Consider the following 17,251-nt stretch of genomic DNA (forward strand, 5'->3'; position numbering starts at 1 on the left):
AGCAAAAGCATCACTTTAATAAAACCAGAACAGCGACCACAGCGGGAGGGTGTTCTGCCCCCTGGGGCCTCAGGGTGGTTGCCCTGCAGAGAAAGCAGGGCTGAGATGTTCCCCAGGTCGGCACCTACCTATGACCGACGTGAACAGCTCTGGGGCCGAACTGCCCGCCGCCATGAACGTGGCCCCAGCCACATCCTCACTGAGGTGCAGGCGCTGCGGAGAAGCAAAAGCACAGGTGAGTTGGGACTCCCCTGGAAGGGGCGCGGCCGTGACCCCCGAGGTCCCGAGCTCAGTCTGTCCTCAGCTTCCCCCTCCTCCGGGGCTCGGCCTCTCCCGCCCACCCCAAGCCGGGGCACACTGCTTCTCAGCATCTCTTCCTCCGTGTGGGGCAGGAGTGGGGAGGGGGCTCCATGTTCCCTTGAATTAAAGGCTCTTGATAAGACCTAGGGGTCCCAACCCACATGCCCTGGGGGCCACACAGGGAGGAGGGGTGGCTTCCATCTCCTTCCCAAAGGCTGTACCACTCAGATCTCTCCATGTCGCCAAAAAGCCCTATTTTTAAAGAGATGCCCAAATCCAGAGTTTTATGTAAAATATTCTGATTTTTAAAAATATCACGTTGATCTCAGGCTAAATTAGGTTCTTGGTATCCAGTTTTCGAGCCTGGAGTCTGGGAGGCTATGGAGGTTTTGCAGTGGGGAGGGAGGGTCACCCTCCCAAAACCCACTGCCCATCCTCAGTGCAGCTTTGAATCCTGGGGTAGAGAGAGTGGGGGGGGGGTGAGATTGAATAGAAAGAGACGATGAAATTCTACACAGTGAACCCTCCAGGTCACTCGTTTGTTGGCCTGAAAGGTGATTTGTAAGAAGACAAGACACGCGCACCCTGCGGCTGGGCGGTGTGTGGTCTGCCTGCACCCATTCCTGACCCAGAAGGTAAGCTGCTGAGTGTCAGTAAGCAGCCAGCTCCCTCCTGGCAGCCCCGCTCAGACAGCCTCATCTTGCAGGACAGGGTCCCTCTTCCCAGCGGCTCCAGCAGCCGCACTTCCTTGCTCAGCCTTGGAGGGGCAGCACGGCCTCAGCGTGGGCCACGGGCCCCACTGACCGGCAAGACGCGGCCACAGGAGCCCTCCCGAGGGCATTTTGACTTGGAAACCTGGGTACCCTCGGTCTCGACTGAACAGCTAAACCTCACACAGCCCTGAGGAGCCCCTAAGATGGAGGTGCTGGTACCTCAAGGCGACAGGTGTGGCCGTAGGGGGTGCCCCGGCATCCCGTCTCATCAGGCCGGGAGTCCCAGGGCAGGGGACCCAACTCAGCACTCAGGCTCTGCGGGCGGTTTGCCCAGACTGGCCAGGAGCTGTGCGCCCTCCCTGCCAGGTCCCTCCAGCTCGGGCTCCCTGATGGGGCGTTAGTGTGGAGTCCACCCCGCGGGCTCCCCTCCCGCTCCTCTGTCTCCTTCATTCACTCACTTGGCTTCTTCCTCCATTACAACCCTCCTTTCTCATCCCTCAGCCACTTCGGCCCCGGTCACATCTCACTGGATGCTTAGACCCACCAGCTCGGGGGGCTTCCTGCCTCCGGACCCTTCCCCCCACCAGAAGAGTTGTCAGAAGTCTTGCCAGCTCCCTCTTGAGCTCTGAGTAACTGCTGACGCCCCCGCCTGGCGTTCTCGGGGCTCCCCGCGCGCCGATTCCTGCTCCGGGTCCTCCTGGCTGGTTTCTACGGCTCTGATTCTTCTCTGCTCAAATATCCACCTTTGTAACACGTTGCCACTGAGACCGTCCCTCAGGGGCTGCTCCCAGCTGGCCCCTGCACCAGCCCTTCCGCGATGCCCAGGCCGAGTCAATCCCTCCCTTCCTTTCTCCCTGACCTCCCGTTTCCCGGCGCTCCCCCCGGGGCTGTGGGTGTCTGACTCCGGAGCTGCTCTGCGCCCACCGCCCCGCACGGCCAGGACCGCGCTGTGTTTCATCATGGTTCCTCCCCGAGGGGTGAGCTCACAGGTGCTATGCGTCCCCTCGACAGAGGACTGTAGGTACTGATGATTGTACGTGCATTTCTAGGATAAGGGCTTAACTTTGCAGTTAAAAAAAACTGTGTGGGAAAGACACGGTCGTTTGCTTTGCGCGAGGAATAAACCGCCAAACGTAGCGTCCAGAGATCACAGGTGATGCCGGTTGTAGGTGTTTCCGCGCCTTCTGCGCGCCAGCCGCCTGTTCCCAGGTGAAGTCGCTTCGGACGAAGGGCTTCCACTCATGCGGGCCGCCCATCTCAGAGACCAGCTCACTCGCTTCCCTTCTCCTACCTCCACTGCACAAAGGAACCCACTCCCGGGACCGCTCCAGGGCCGCTGCAGAATCATTCTCTTTTTTTTTCGCAAGAGCACAAGACTCACAGACTTCAGGATGTGGAAGAAACCAGTTAAGTTTACTGGTTCTCAGAGTGGGGCTTCCAGACCACTAGCCTCAGCGTCACCTGGGAACTTACTAGAAATGCCACGTCTGCTCCCTGCTTCCCCTTGAGACCCAGTGAATCAGACTGGGGGGAGGGTGGGAGGGCGGGACAGCACGGGCTGAGGACCACACGAAGAAACTTGCGTTCCAGATGGGAGGTGACCCGGGAGACGTCCCTTCTGGAAGCGGATTCTGAATTAAAAATTAAACAGCTTCCAGATAAAGGAAACTGCATTTCAAAACAGAAGAAGAGATGAAAGAAGCAAAAGAATGAAGGAGGTCTGGATATGCTAAATATGTTTGGATGAAAGGGACCCGGCCTGGTGCTCAGCCTGGCGCTCACTGGGCTGACTTCGGAGGCAGAGCCCCTTTCCTGGTCTCCGGGGCCCGTTCTCTCATCGTGGTGCCTTCTGGGCTCTGCCTGGAGCATCTCTGCTCGTCCACAGGGAAGAAGAGTGATGGAGATTTCTCACTGTGGCTGGGGATTTCTCACTCTGCGAGGACCCCGTGATCCCCCGGGGAGGGTTACGGCAGCAAAGCAAAGGCAGGGAGGAAGAAGGAGGAAGTGATGGGGGAAAGGGAGAGCAGGGCTGAAAGAGAAAGAAGGTGGGGAGCAGAACACACGTAGCACCTTGAGTGATACCACAGGGGCAGGGACGGCTGGTGTGCGGATCAGCACCCTGAGACTCTGAGCGCGTCAGCAGGGTTTGGGGCTAACCCTGCCCATCGCTCTGAAGACGCTGGTGCCTGGCCTTCCCACCCCGGCTGCACAGAGGCCTCCCCGGACCTCAGAGGAGGAGGCTGGAGCAGCCCCAGGGCCCGGCTCTGACACGTACCTCACAGATCTTTTCCAAGGAGGGGACGAAGAAGTCGTCACACACGATGGCCAGCGCGTAGAACATGTACATGGCCTGGAAGAGAGGAGAGAAGGGGTTCAAGGCGGAGGCGGGCAGAGCCCCGGGGCTGAGGCTCAGGCCGCCCTCCCCTCCAGCAGCACCCTCTGTTGTCCTTAATTCAGCATCTCGCTCACAGCCAGGACAGAGTTCCTGCTTGATCTCGCCCCTCCTCTCTGGTCTCACTGCCCAGGTAAATCCATATTTAGTGACAAGGAAACGCATTTAGGACCCACTGTTCAAGAAAAAATGTTACAAAATCGTGTGTACAGTCGGTTTTCTTAAATGATCTGTGTACCTGGTGCGCGCGCACACACACACACACGTGTATAAGAATAAGAGCTTCTAAGACCATAAACCAGCACAGTTTCTCCATCAGTTGGTGTGACTCTGTCTGTACTTCATAACACCTACCCATACTTTCTGATTAGTCCGCCTGGAATTTGTGTTTCTCGTGTGATTTTTCTACGAGTGGGAGGATTGAGAGGTAAGGACTCTCTGACATTTTTCTCGTCTCCGGGGAGGCGGGGAAGCCAGCCATGCAGAGAAGTCTTAAAAATAACGGTCTATTGATCGGTCTAGTCATAATCTGTACAAAACTATTTGCCTGTGAGGTGGTTTTTTTGGGGGGTGGTGGTGAGTGGAAATGTCAATTAAAAAAACTTAATAGCTTTGTGGATGAGTCAGAATGTACATTCCCAAACTGCGATGGACTCAGCCCTCTTTGGCTGAATGACTCGGCTGGTCATCATTATCTTGGAAAGGACGGCCCAGTGCAGGCACCGGGGTACCGAGCAGCACATCTGGGGGTTAGCCCAGAAGCAAACAAGCTGTCTGTAGCCGACATACCCAATGGGCTGAAACCCCCAGCGCCGCTTAGACGCCCATAATCTATCTCTCCAAGACCGCGTTCCAGTATTATGTATTGATCCTGCTTCCAGGCAAGCTCCATGTAACGCATGGTAACATCCGGCCCTGGATAAGGATGAGAAGTGACTAGATCTGCCAGGCTCTCTGTGCCTCCCAGGGTGATGCTGCCGAAAGCCGTGGGAGTTCCGTGCACAACGCAGTACAGGGCGAGGATGCCCACTCCATTTGACACCCTGTGACAAATTAGTCCCCAGGGACAGCCGGGGACCTGCCAGGCCAGAGGGGCTCCTTTCCAGCTGTGAAGCACCTCCTGGCATCTAGGGGCCGGCCTGCCGCTCTGCTCACAAGAAACTCTGTTCTAACTCTTTGCCACGTGACCCACTGGAAATCAGGTTCCCACTGGAAAAACGCACAAAACAGAATAAGATTCTGATGCGGGCACGGGCTGGGGATGTGAGGGGGGCCGGGGGTTGGTGAGGGAACTCCGTACCTTCTGCTCAGTTATGTTGTAAACCCCAAACTGCTCTTAAAAAGGCCTACTGCTACTAAAAAACAAGAACAGAAAAAACAAAGTACAGAGGAGCCAAACAAATGTACAAAGTCAAATTTTAAGATGCAGGGCGCCTACTGGAAGCGTGTTATCCTTGGCACTGTCCATACCACCGGTCCACGGGACAGTGTGCCGTGCACCAGAAATCGGCACACTGCAACTGATGGTATGTCAATTAAAAAAAATACCACTGGTCTAAATAGGGAATGAGGCATTTGGGGATTAATGTGACCATTCCTATATTTCCAAAGGATATAATAATGTCATTATTGACACTAATAATAAAGCCACCACTATTAATATTTGCCACTCCTTGTTCTTGTCTACTTTACAAGAACCATCTCGCCTAATTCTTCTCATTCCTGGGGCAGGCAGGGGGTTTCTGACCCCGTCTCCCAGGGGCTTCAGAGCATGTCCTACCCTGGCCACGGCCGCTCTCCCAGCCTCCCACGGAGCCCAGCCGCCTCCCCGCGCGGAGGTCATTTCTGCTTGGCTGCCCCGCCAGCACTCTGTCCTATCAGCTCGCCTGCGAGTAAGCGGTCTCCAGCCACACGGACGGAGGGGCAGTTTCAGAATCCCAGCCGCCCACTGTGGGGGCTGCCCGTCCGAGGCAGTGATGTCCTTACTTACTTATTTATTTTTATTTTAAAAGGCTTATTTTGATTACTCAGTCACATACGAATACACTGTACCAGTCCCGTAGAAGTGTAAACGCGACCGGCAGGAACGAGCGTCAACCCTCGCTACCTCTTTATTTTGGACGGATCTTGATTTTCCTCTATAAATGAATGGACCACGAACCATGTTGTAATAAAAACATCTTTAAACATCTCTAGGATCAGCTTCCAGATGGGGAGCTGTTGGCTGAGGTTCTTTAATGTTTTTATTTTCACAAGGTGGGCTACAAAATACAAGACAGATTTGAAGTCTCAAAAACTGTTGAGCTGGGCGGGCACAGCTCAGTGGTAGAGCGTGTGCTCAGCTTGCATGAGGTGCTGGGTTCAATCCCCAGTACCTCCATTAATAACTAATTAATTAATACAAAACCAATTACCTCCACCCCCCCCAAAAAAAAACCTCTCAAACAAACAAAAGAGAATTTAGAACGACCATTCATTTCCTGTATAATAAAAAGAAAAAAAATATATTAAAAAATGGCTGAGCTGGTCCTACACCCTGGGACGGCCCACGGGCACCGGCGCCACCGGGATAGAGCCCGCCCTGACTATAGCACCGGGGCGGGAGATGCAAGCTGTGTTCTGGGGGTGATGAGTGGGGTATCTGAGAGGATGGGGCGTGTGTCTGGGCTACAGCTCAGGTCTCATGACCACGGGGCGTCTCTTCCCTGGGAACGTGTCAGGGCACCTGTGGTTCGGCGCTGACCGCACGCTGCCTGGACCACAGGCACGATTCAGGTTCGTGTACCTCCCTTCTCTTGAAGGGCAGCAGCTGTGTCCCTCACACGTTCATCTCCACCCCGTTCCAGGCTGGCGCAGCACGCGGGCCCGGTTCCCAGGGAGGGAATGAGTTAAGGGGAGGGTGATACTCACAGAGCAGCCGGTGGCACTGCTGGAGGCCGTCGTGAGAAATGGCCCAGTATCGTAACTGGCTCAGCGGCTGCTCAAAGAGGCAACCCACGGCTGTGGAGGAAGCCTAGGATGGGGTGAAGGACCTCGCACGAAGCTCTGGACTTGACACTTGGAAGATGCATGACTTCCAGTGACTCTCCTGACCTTGCTCAGCCTTCAGCACGAGCCCAGTCCCACCATGCTCTCTGGTGAGCCTGCGAGGCTGCTGTTGGGGGTAAATGGAAACTAAAGAGCCAAGACACTTGGACATGGTGCTACAAGACAATGGGACACGCCCAGCTAGCCGGCTGGAGGCCAAGGGCATGTGAAGTGGAGCCGAGGCGCCCCTGTTCTCCCAGCTGAGGCTGTCAGACATCAGCCAACCAGCGGCTCACCCCCAGATATGCGTGAGCCCAGCTGAGACCGGCCAAGCTCAACATGCTTCTGCTGAACCCCAAAGACACAATTTTGGGCAATGAGAATAAGGACAGATTCAGCTAAAGTCACCTTTTCTTTCTGCCTTGAACTCAGATGTGATGTCTGGAATACCAGTAGCCATTATGTGACCATGAGCCAATAAACATGACATACACACCAACATGCTAAGGGTAGCAGGACCCCGAGGCTGCCACTCACCAGCTGATCTAATGCCATAAACCATCTTCCTCCCTACTTCTATGTGAGAAAATGACTCCCCTATTTGTCTCAGTCGCCATTAGGTGGCGTATCTGTACTCGCGGCCATGTACCTACCTAACTGATATGGGGCACAGGATCCATTCTGCTGGGCACAGATGAAGGAGGTCCAAGAGGGCTTCACAGAGGAAGTGGCTATTGGACTGGGATTTTGAAAGATACATTGTATCTCATCAGGCAGTTCTGAAGGTTGACTGGGACACATAAAACTAGAGAACTTTGGTGACAATGGTTAAACTGTAAAAATACCTGAGTTACCAGGACATCATCGTGGCCTGTGGCTTACTGGAGCTGAACAGGCTCACGCTGAAACGCTGATGCACAGACGGACTCCTGAGCTGGGAGGGCAAATGCACTCCAACGGCACGACGTGAGCCCGCCGTTCCGTGTGGCATCTATGTATGGTCAGCGATTTTCACAGACAGCTTCCTTGTACTACGTCGTCTGCACTCGTGTTTCTCTGTCGTTAGTTGCAGTGACGGGGTGCTGGAGAAGCAACTTCTCGGGAAGATCTATAGAACTCTGGATGGAAATGGTTCTAAATCTCCCAGGGAATATGGTTAGAATAATTTTTAAAAAATCACCCCTTTTGCCTCCTCTGTCTTTCTCACAGATTCACGTGATCACATATGACTAGACTTGGAAGAAAGTTATTTCTTTAAAAGTCTTTGTCCCCCATGACAAGCTTGGTGTCCGCTGGCCCCACGGCGCCACGATGGGACTGACTCATGTGCCCCGTCTCGGGCTCTGCTCCACCATGGACATTGTCCTCCTGGGAGCACCCACTGCCCTGGTGACTAGAGAGAGAAGCCCAGTCTCACAGCCAGACTCGGCTCTGAGCAGAGGACGGGGTGGGGGGAGAGCGCAGGGGAGAGGAACGGAGCAGACGGCTGGGGTGGACCACGGGCTGGCAAATATCTGTTTGAGTCCCTGCTTGCAATTTTTGGGGGCATATACCCAGCGGTGGGATTGCTGGATCATATGGTAACTCTGTATTTAATTTTTTCAGAAACTGCCACACTGTTTTCCATAGTGGCTGCACCGTTTACATTCCCACCAGCAGTGCACAAGGGCACCACCTTCTCCATGTCTTCCAGCACTTGTTATTTTCTGGGTTTTGTATGTTTGTTTGTTTTGCTAGTAGCCATCCTAATGGGTGTGAGGTGGTGTGACCAAGACACAGTTTGGGGTTTTGTTAATAAGTTCATTTTTGAAAAAGTAAATAAAATCCCCCTGGAGCTCTGCCGTCGGACAGGAGAGCAGTTTGACAGAGAAGGAGCGATGCTTCCGGTCCCCTGACAACCCGCCCCCCAGGCACGTGCACACACTCAGGGATGCCCTTTCATTCTCTCTAAAGAGAAGAGTCTCGTTGGCAGAATCAGGAATGAAAACTCCTCTGCTTCAATGTGGGCTTCCTTCCTTTTCAGAGGACCGCCCAGCGGGAGTGTGCACTGGGCTTGCGCAGAGCAGGCACAGCCGGGGCCGAGGAGAGAAGAGGCCAGGCAAGCGAGGGGTGGAGGCGGGAGTGGTGGCGGGTGGTGGCGGGTGTGGGCGTCCCCATCAGAGGCTGCTGCCCAGCGCCACGGCCTCAGCTGCCCACGGGGGCCTGCGGGGTGTGGGGCTGAGAAAAGTGGGGGCGGTAGGGTCCGTGGCTCACTGGACAGCGGAGACCCATCTCAGGTGGGCAGCTTGTGCTCTGCCCTGACCAGCATTGTGGGAGGACATGTGTGTGATGTGGCCAGAGCTTCTGACCTTCCAAGAGAGAAGCTGCAAATCTGGACCCTTAGGTCACATCCTTGATGCTGAGTGATGGAAAGGAATGCAGACAATCTGCTGCCCCGACTCTCTCTCCTGCTGACTCTGTTCCAGGCGCGCAGGTCTCCTGGCTGTTGCCTGAATGAGCCTGGCTGGCTCTGCCTCAAGGCCCTTGCACTGGCGTTCTCTCTGCCTGTCCACTCTCTCCGCAGCCTCCACATGGCTCCTTCTCTCTCCTCCTTCAGTCTTTGCTCACATCTCACCTCCTGGGGCCCCCCCGCCCCCGATCCTGCCATGTGCCTCTCCTGCACCTCCCCTCCTCCCGCTTCTGCCCCGGCTCCACTGTTCCTTCTTCCCATCACACGGATTATCTTACTATGATGTTTATTTTACTGTATGTCTCCTTCCCTATATTGTAAGTTTCACAAGGACAGAGGTCTTTGCCTGTCTTGTCCTCTGACGCATCCCCAGTGCCTAGAACAGGACGGGCACCTACTATGTGCTCAATAAATATTTACTGAAAGAACAACTGAATTCAGCAATTATAAAGCACTGAGCCAGATCAAATGAAACCTGCCGACTGTCTCCATCATGACCTCAGGTCAGGTCCAACTGCCCAGTTCTTTGATCAGGAAATTGGAGGACCAGTATATCTGCTAAACGTGTAACAGAGCATTTGGTATTAAAGCAACAGAGAGCTCTTCACCGGATTCTACGTGAGCTTAGAGGAAGTACATGGAACGCAAGTTTTGGAGAGTGAGGGGAAGGGTGTGGTAAGGCCATCTGGAGGAGCTGATGCTTATATCGCGTCTGAGAAGATGAATAGGCATTAACAGAGCAAAGAAGTCAGGACAGAACTGGCTGCATGAGAGAACAGCATGAATAAAAGCATGGTGCCATAAGCTAACATGGTTTCTGCTGAAAACTCCAGATTATTTACTATGGCTGGAGTGTAGACTGTGAGTGAGGAAGCAGAGACAGATGAGGCTGCAGAAAAGGGCGAAGGTCAGTTTGGGGAGGCTCTTGTACTGCAGGTTGAGAGACATACAGTGCAGACTATCTGTGATGGTCAGGAGTCACTGTTGACTCTGCTGGATACGCATTATGATGATGGTGATGATGAAAGTGGTTTTGATGGTGTGATGATGGTTGTAACGGTGAGGGTGATGTCATGACGTTGAGGTGGTGATGACAGTGATTGTGATGGGAATATGATGGAGACAGTGATGATGATGGTGGTGATGGTGGTGATGATGATGGGGATGATGATGAAGGTGGTGGTGATGACAGTGATTGTGATGTGAGTATGATGAAGACAATGATGGTGATGGTGGTGACGATGTGATGATGATGATCGGGTGATGAGAAAGATAATGACAGTGATGGTGATGACAGCTAACATTTTTTGAATATTGACTAATGAGCACATTGACCATATGACTGAGCACAGAACTGCTTTAGAACCCAATCCTCTCAACCAGCCCATGAGGTAGGTACTGTTGTTATGTTATTCCCACTTTTCAGACAAGAAAATTCAGGCAGAGAGAATATAAGCCCAGGGTCACAGAGCCAGTTCATAACAGAAATCAGACTTCAACCCATTTGTATGACTCATTCAAGCCAGTCATGACTCTAACCCTAACTGCTTTCAGCAGCGAGAGAAGAGATGCAGGCTGGATGCCCAGGATGCCCACTGGCTTGAAGATTTCTCAAGACCTCTCATTCTTCCTTGAGTTACTTCTTCCTCTCCTGTTGCTCCATGACGCTCCCCCTCTCCCGTCACCACTGAACTCTCATGACATATTCTGGGAGTCTTGGAAACCCCACGTGAAGCCTGCGGACAGTGGGTCTACTCGCCAGCTCTGGCCTCTTCTTCAGGCTCGTTGGAAAATGAGGACTGTGACTTCTACCCTGAGGATATGCTGTAAATATTAGAGAATTTAGCTTTTCTGGAGGACTCTGAAATCCCGAAGTTTACTCAACTCTCTGCGAGATGGTAGATCTCTTCACTTTAAGGCTGGTGAGCGACCTGCTTCTTGCCTTAAAGCTTTTCAAAAACTCTTTGATTGAAGTATAGTCAGTTTATGAGTAACCTGAGCTGAGCCTTTCTGAGGAAAACCACAGCACGGCAGGAATTTCCGTGCCAGACTTGGAGCCAAGCTTCTTGCACCATCCGGAGCCACAGAAAGATAGCAGGCTGGTGAAAAGTTATCAAGATATTTGCATTCTTGCCTTTCTGTCATTTTCTTGTTATTCTCTCTCCAAACACAGTCTTGGGAGCTGGTGGGCCCTGCAGCTGCCAAATAACTTGAAACAGTGGATCTGCAGGCCTGTCATGGGCGGGCAACCAGGACTTCCAAACCAGAGTCCGCCCGAGACACGGGCACTCCAGGCCAGCACATCCCCTGGTGCCTCTTCAAACACATGCTCTTGAAATATTTATTCAACGTTTATTCCGTGGAGGAGGGAGGAGAAAATTCACCTTCTGTTAATAAAACAATGTATATAGAAATCTCAAGCCTCTCACTAATTCATCTCTGCTGGAGCAGGCATAGTTAATATTCCGAAAAAATACCCTGCAAAATCTCCCATTTTTGCTGTAGCTCGTATCCTCTTACAAGTTTCTTTTCTCAAAAAGGGTAACTCTTGTTTTTAAATTGGAGGATAGTTGATTTACAATGTTATGTTAGTTTCAGGTGTACAGCATAGTGATTCAGTTATATACATATATATATATTCTTTTTCATTATAAGCTATTACAAGATGTTGAACGTAGCTCCCGTGCTCTGCAATAGGACTTTGTTGTTTATCTATTTTGCATACAGTAGTGTATCTGCTAACCCCCTAAAAAAGGACTACTCTCAAGCAGGCAACTTCTTATTGGTGAATTTGAAGCTTCCTTGGCTAATATTTAGATACTGAAACACATTATATGCGCTGTTCAACTTTCAATGTAAAATTTCACCCAGCAGGACAACGGAGCACTTACAGAGTACACATGATAGAAACAGGCTGTCAGCAGCAAAGCGCAGGAGGTCTGCTTTATCTCTCCTGTAGCTGGCTGCTTGCTTCCGGTGGAGGGAGTCGGTCTATTTGTCTTCGGTTGTGTTGTGTGGAAATCCGGTTAAGTGGTGCCCTCTTTCCTGCTTCTGACAGCGCTGTTTTACTGCTCCCTACGGCAGGTCGGAGGCCTGAGACGGGGCGCAGGTGGCGGCCCCACAGCCTAGCTCTGGGCATCCAGCTGAAAGCTACGGCAGTGTTCTGCACTGGGACCGCTTCCTTAACTGCACGTCTTTGCTGTGTCCTCTTCCCAGAACTGACCCCGTACCACGTGCTCCTGGAGTGGAAGGCGATCCGCCATCAGTGGCGGAGGGGACACCGGGTCATCCCACTTGCAATGGGTGTGAAGGGCCAACTGCCTGGACGGCCGTGGGTAGGGGTCCGTTTACGTGAACAAAACCAACACGTGTGTGTGGGGCTTCAACTCTGACCTTCGTTTTATTGCTTAAGATCTGGTGCCGCTAACGAAGCCTGGCCAAAGCGTCATGTCACAGTACTTCCAACTTCACACTTCGATGGCTGTCCACTAAAATCATCCCCAGATAATGACCATGGACTTTTAACTAGGGTGTTTAAAACCTCTCTTGCCAGACAATTAGCTCACTGGACACAGGGGGTCCTTCCCCTGGGCTGGCTCAAGTTCGGGGTATTCCGAGGAATCCCCTGCACCTGACAACAGACGGCTTGTTCAGGGATGTCCTTCTTGCTTTCTGCTCACAGGGTGCGCCCTTAGGACACATCAGGGCTCAAGGCAAAGATGTTCTCAGCTGTTCTACTAAAAATCCTGCCCGTTGTTGAAAGAACAGTGCCACTGACAGTGGGAAGGACCGGCTGTCGCTGCAGTTTGTAGATCCTGGCACCGGCATGGGGAGCTGGGGCTTCAAGGAGGAGCTAAAATTTAATCATGCTTTCACGTCCCTCCCCCAGGGCTCAGAGAAAGCAAGGTGCAGAGATGCAACCAAAGGCCCAGGAGACCATGTGAAGGCATTGGGGTGGGGCGCACTGCAGCACAGGGCGGAGAACAGCGGTGTCCTTGAGTCTTTGCCAGCCTCTTCTAGAACGTACGAGACAAGAGTGGGAGACACCCGCCAGCCGGTTCTCCTGCTCCCCCTCAGGGTAAATACCTTGGCGGAGGCAGCGCTGAAGCCTCGTTACGAAGCAGGACCCGGACCGCTGAGGTCCGGCTGTGTGACCCTGGATGAGTGTTTCAGCCTCGCTAAGGTCAGTTTTCCTTGTCTGTAAAATGGGGAAAATAATAGTACCTGCCTTGCATGGTTGTTTAGCAACTAGATAACGTGTGCAGAATTCTTCCCATCGTGGCTGGAAAGTTGCACGCCTTCAATAAATGCTGAATGACACTGTTGTTGCCAGGGTCACTATTATTTCAATCAACTTGGTAGAAAAGTGGGACCAACCAAACAGAAACAGACTCAGGGAATCGCCCACACAAATGCAAGGCAAGGCTGGCTGGCACATCCCTCTCTTCAGATGCATCTGGGGGCCGCTTAAATGGAAGCAGGCACTCAGGAGTCATGTCCTTCCTCATCTCGTAAGAGCTGCTGCCCATCTAGAGAAACCCAACCCAAGGTCCACACTCCGACGAACACACGACGGAGGGCTCCCCGGCGGGCACGGGGGACGGCCAGCGCGACGGCAAAGCCCGGCCCTCCCCCGGAGCCCATGTTAGTTACGACCGAAGAGCAGATGGTGTCCAACCCGAAGCCCATCTGCTCCTCGTCTGTGGGAAGCGTCCCCGGCGGAGAAGACGGAGCCACGGCCAATTTCTCTTTGCTCCAAGAAAGACGGGACTTCTGCCTTTGAGAAACATCTTATCATTTGTCGTGAGAAGATTTTCTCTGATCTACGTAACCAGAGAAACGCTGGGTCAGACATCCGACAAGGAAAGGTCAGCGGGACAACCTGAGGAATGCAGACGGCTACTTGAGCCCAAGATATTACCACAGCCGAGGCAGCTGGGAGATAAGAGAACAGCTGAATGTGACCGTGCCCTGGTCTGTAGGACCATCCCCCTCCCTGTATGTAACTCCAATTACGAAGCGGCCGGGATGAGGGAGTAGCTTGATTGGCTTCTGTTACTCATACTTACACTACCTGTCTTTTTAAGAACTGACAAAGTAATTTTCCTTCTCCCTTTCTTTGAAAAGAACAAAATCTACTAACTGAACAGATGAAAAATAAACACCATGGCTTCTGCAGGGAATGCCAGTGTCCCTCGGTCTGGTCGGGTGGGGAGTTTAAATCCTCTGCTATGAGCCGGTAAAGCAAGCATTACCTGATCGACACAGAAGGCACCTTGTCTCCATCATACTTTCTCAGCAAGTTTGCGCCAAACAAGCTGCCTTGGATCACGGACCCAGTGGAGATGCTGCCACTAGCGGTAATCCGGTGTTTCAGAAAACGCGTGTGGTACGCGGAGCAAATGCTGTTGACACCCCTGGGCCCACTTCTGACAGCGGACAACTTGAGATGCCCTGGCGGCTTCCTGCCCCGGACAGCTCCCCACCTCCCCCGTGGCCTGTGGCTCTCTGGGTTTCCGCCCGAGACTTCCTCCAGGGCTGGAGAGCGTTCCCCAGCCCGCGTGCAGAGCTGCCTGAAAGCGCCCAGGGAAACAAGGGGACGGTCCTCCACAGAAGAGAGTCAGGAGAAGGGGTCAGGGCACTCCGAGCAGCCTGCTCAGCCCTGCCTGGACAATTCTGAGTCAGGTCTACACCGCTCCCCTGAGAGTCCTCAGTGGGACTGAGCCCGGCTCTTCCCAGTGTTACCAGCGTTTCCCTGCCTCCTTGGTTGGCTCCCCTCCTTGCTCTGTCCTGGCTCCCCAACTCCCTCACTTCTGCCTCCCAGGCTTCACCTAAAAGAAACTTCCCGCACCTGGTGGAGGGCTGCTGCAGCTCACAAGGGCCAGCTGTGAGACTTCCAGGAATGCTGTCAGTCTGTTGATGTGTTGCCGCTTCAGATCGGTCATGGTGTAGGTATTTACACCATGGAAATTACCGAGTGCTACAAATAAGGGCTTCCCCCCCAGGAGAGCCAGTTAAATCTTCACAGTACACCACGGGCTCCTGCCTAGTCCCTGTCGCAGGGCTGGGTCTGGGAACCCCCGACTCAGAGCGCAAGTAGCAGGCGCCCTACTGAATCCAGCTCGTGAGCATTTGTGGAACAAAATAATCAGATTTGCCACAATTACTACAAGCTTCTCTTCACTGGCCAAATTAATGACCCTTAGTGCACTTAACTGGTGGAAGAGAATTTGTTTCCAAATTAAGAATTAAGGAAGCGGGGAAAGGTGCAGCTCAGTGGTAGAGCACGTGCTTAGCATGCACGAGGTCGTGGGTTCAACCCCCAGCACCTCCATCAAAAATAAATAAATAAATAAGCCTAATTACCCCCGCCTCAAAAAAAAACCTCTTACGCAAAATTTTAAAAAAGAGTTAAGGGAGTAAATAAATTGAAAGAGAAAAATGCTAGGAGCTATTGCCACTTGAAACTCAGTCTAGAGGAAAATACAGAAGGAAATCTTTGTGACCCTAGGTTACACAAAATTTATTAGATAAAACACTGACATTTTAAGAAAAATCAGGAAAGAAAAATATTGATAAAATGGACCTCATCAAAACAAAAAACAAAACAAGACAAACTTTGCTTTTCAAAGATACTGTTAAGAGCATGAAAAGAAAGGCCACAGACTGGTGAAATATGCATCTTACAAAGTCCTCGTATCCAGCATACATAAAGAACACTCACAACTCAAAGACAAGGAACCAAACAGCCCAATTAAAAATACACAAAATATCTGAGCAGACACTTAATCAAAGAAGATAAACAAAAGAGAAATAAGCTCACGGAAAGCTACTCAATATTATTAGTCACTAGGGAAACATAACTGACAGATGAAAACCACAGTGCGATGCCTCTACACGCTCACTAGGATGGCTGACGTTAAGCAGACCGACAGCACCGAGTGCTGGGGAGAATGTGGAGCACCTGGAACTCTCTTGCTGGTGGGAATACGAAAAGGTACATCCACGTCGGGAAAACGTTACAACATTGAACACACACTTACATACCACTCCCAGGCATTCACCCGAGAGAAGTGGGAACATCTGTGGACACTAAGTCTTGTGCGTGAATGTTCATAGCAGCTTCTGGAAACAACCCAGACGTGGTTGGATGAACAGACCTGTACAACGCAATTCTACTCAGCAACGGAAATGGAATGAACTCCCTGGTTACACACCACACACAGCTACATGGGTGGGTCTCTGAGTTAAGTGATGAAGGTTAATATCACCAGTAATGACATCACATCCTCTGATGACGTCCTGAAAAGGGCACAAGGTCACTGGATTTCAGCTGAACAGGCATAACCTCGACCAAATCACGAGAAACAGAACACAAATCCAAACTGGCCTACACTCTTCCAAGTTACGAGTCCCCTGGAAAATAAAGAAAGACTAAGGGTTTGTCACGGATTGGAAGCAACTAAAGAGACGTACAGAACTGCACTGTGGGGTCCTGGACCAGGAAAAGGAAAACTGGTGGAAGTTGAGCAACTTCTGTAGATGACTTACCAGTATCACACCGATGCTAATGTCCCAGTTCTGAGAACTGTACTGTGGGCATAGAAGACACCATCAGAGGGAACTAGTGGGAATGCGCATGGGAATTCCCTGTGCTATTTTTTTTTGCAGCTTTTTCTGTAAGTCTGAAATTATTTTAAAATAAAAAGTTCAAAAACGATGATTTTTTGGTATGCAAATTATACCTCAGTAAAGGTGATTTAAAAACATGTGACCCAGAAAGTCTGATGTTTCTTCAAGGGGCTTGAAATGAAGACACAGTCAGCATGAGAAGGTCCGTCCTCACGTCTCCCTCACCCCCGGTCCCCACCTTAGGTCGTGCTTCAGCCAAGCATGACCTGTCTTTCCTGTTCTGTAGACATATGTAAACACATATATGCATACACACATATATTTACTCTGCTTATGCCTTCATTCAAAAAGAGGAGATGTGTGACTGCTAAGAATTGCTAAGAATTTTCAAAATCGGATAATATTTTGAAACATTCAATTTAGGTCTGACTTTTTTAGAAGAAACCCACCTCTAAGAAAATGGAAGTGGGCAGGTGGTTTTGGAGATGGATGCCGAGTTTGAGGTGGTGATGCCAATGGACAGACACAGCGATGAGCTGGTGGATGGTTAGTAACTGACATGCTGGGGCGTGGGAAGCCCTGATACAGAGCATCTGCCAACTTCCATGGTGTAAATACTGCCACCACGGCCAATTCCAGGCTATTCCCATGACGGCAACGTTGGGGAGAGATGTGCACAGCTGGCCCTTGGGAGCCAGGATGGGCCACCTCAGCACCGCTGGACAGACGTGGCTGGTG

General features: G+C 51.8%; 1 protein-coding gene across 2 annotated transcripts in view; it reads right to left on the minus strand.

The window, feature by feature from the left end:
- SLC24A3 (solute carrier family 24 member 3) overlaps positions 1-17,251 on the minus strand; it is a 429,317-nt gene that overhangs the window by 118,199 nt on the left and 293,867 nt on the right. For both annotated transcript variants that reach the window (XM_072943709.1, XM_072943710.1), the window contains 2 exons: positions 3,289-3,363; positions 129-213 (listed from right to left, as the gene is read on the minus strand). In XM_072943709.1, coding sequence (XP_072799810.1) covers positions 129-213; positions 3,289-3,363 — 160 coding nt within the window. The remainder of the gene's footprint in view (positions 1-128; positions 214-3,288; positions 3,364-17,251) is intronic.

Source organism: Vicugna pacos, chromosome 19 (assembly GCF_048564905.1).
Source record: "Vicugna pacos chromosome 19, VicPac4, whole genome shotgun sequence".
In the NCBI taxonomy this organism is placed as follows: domain Eukaryota; kingdom Metazoa; phylum Chordata; class Mammalia; order Artiodactyla; family Camelidae; genus Vicugna; species Vicugna pacos.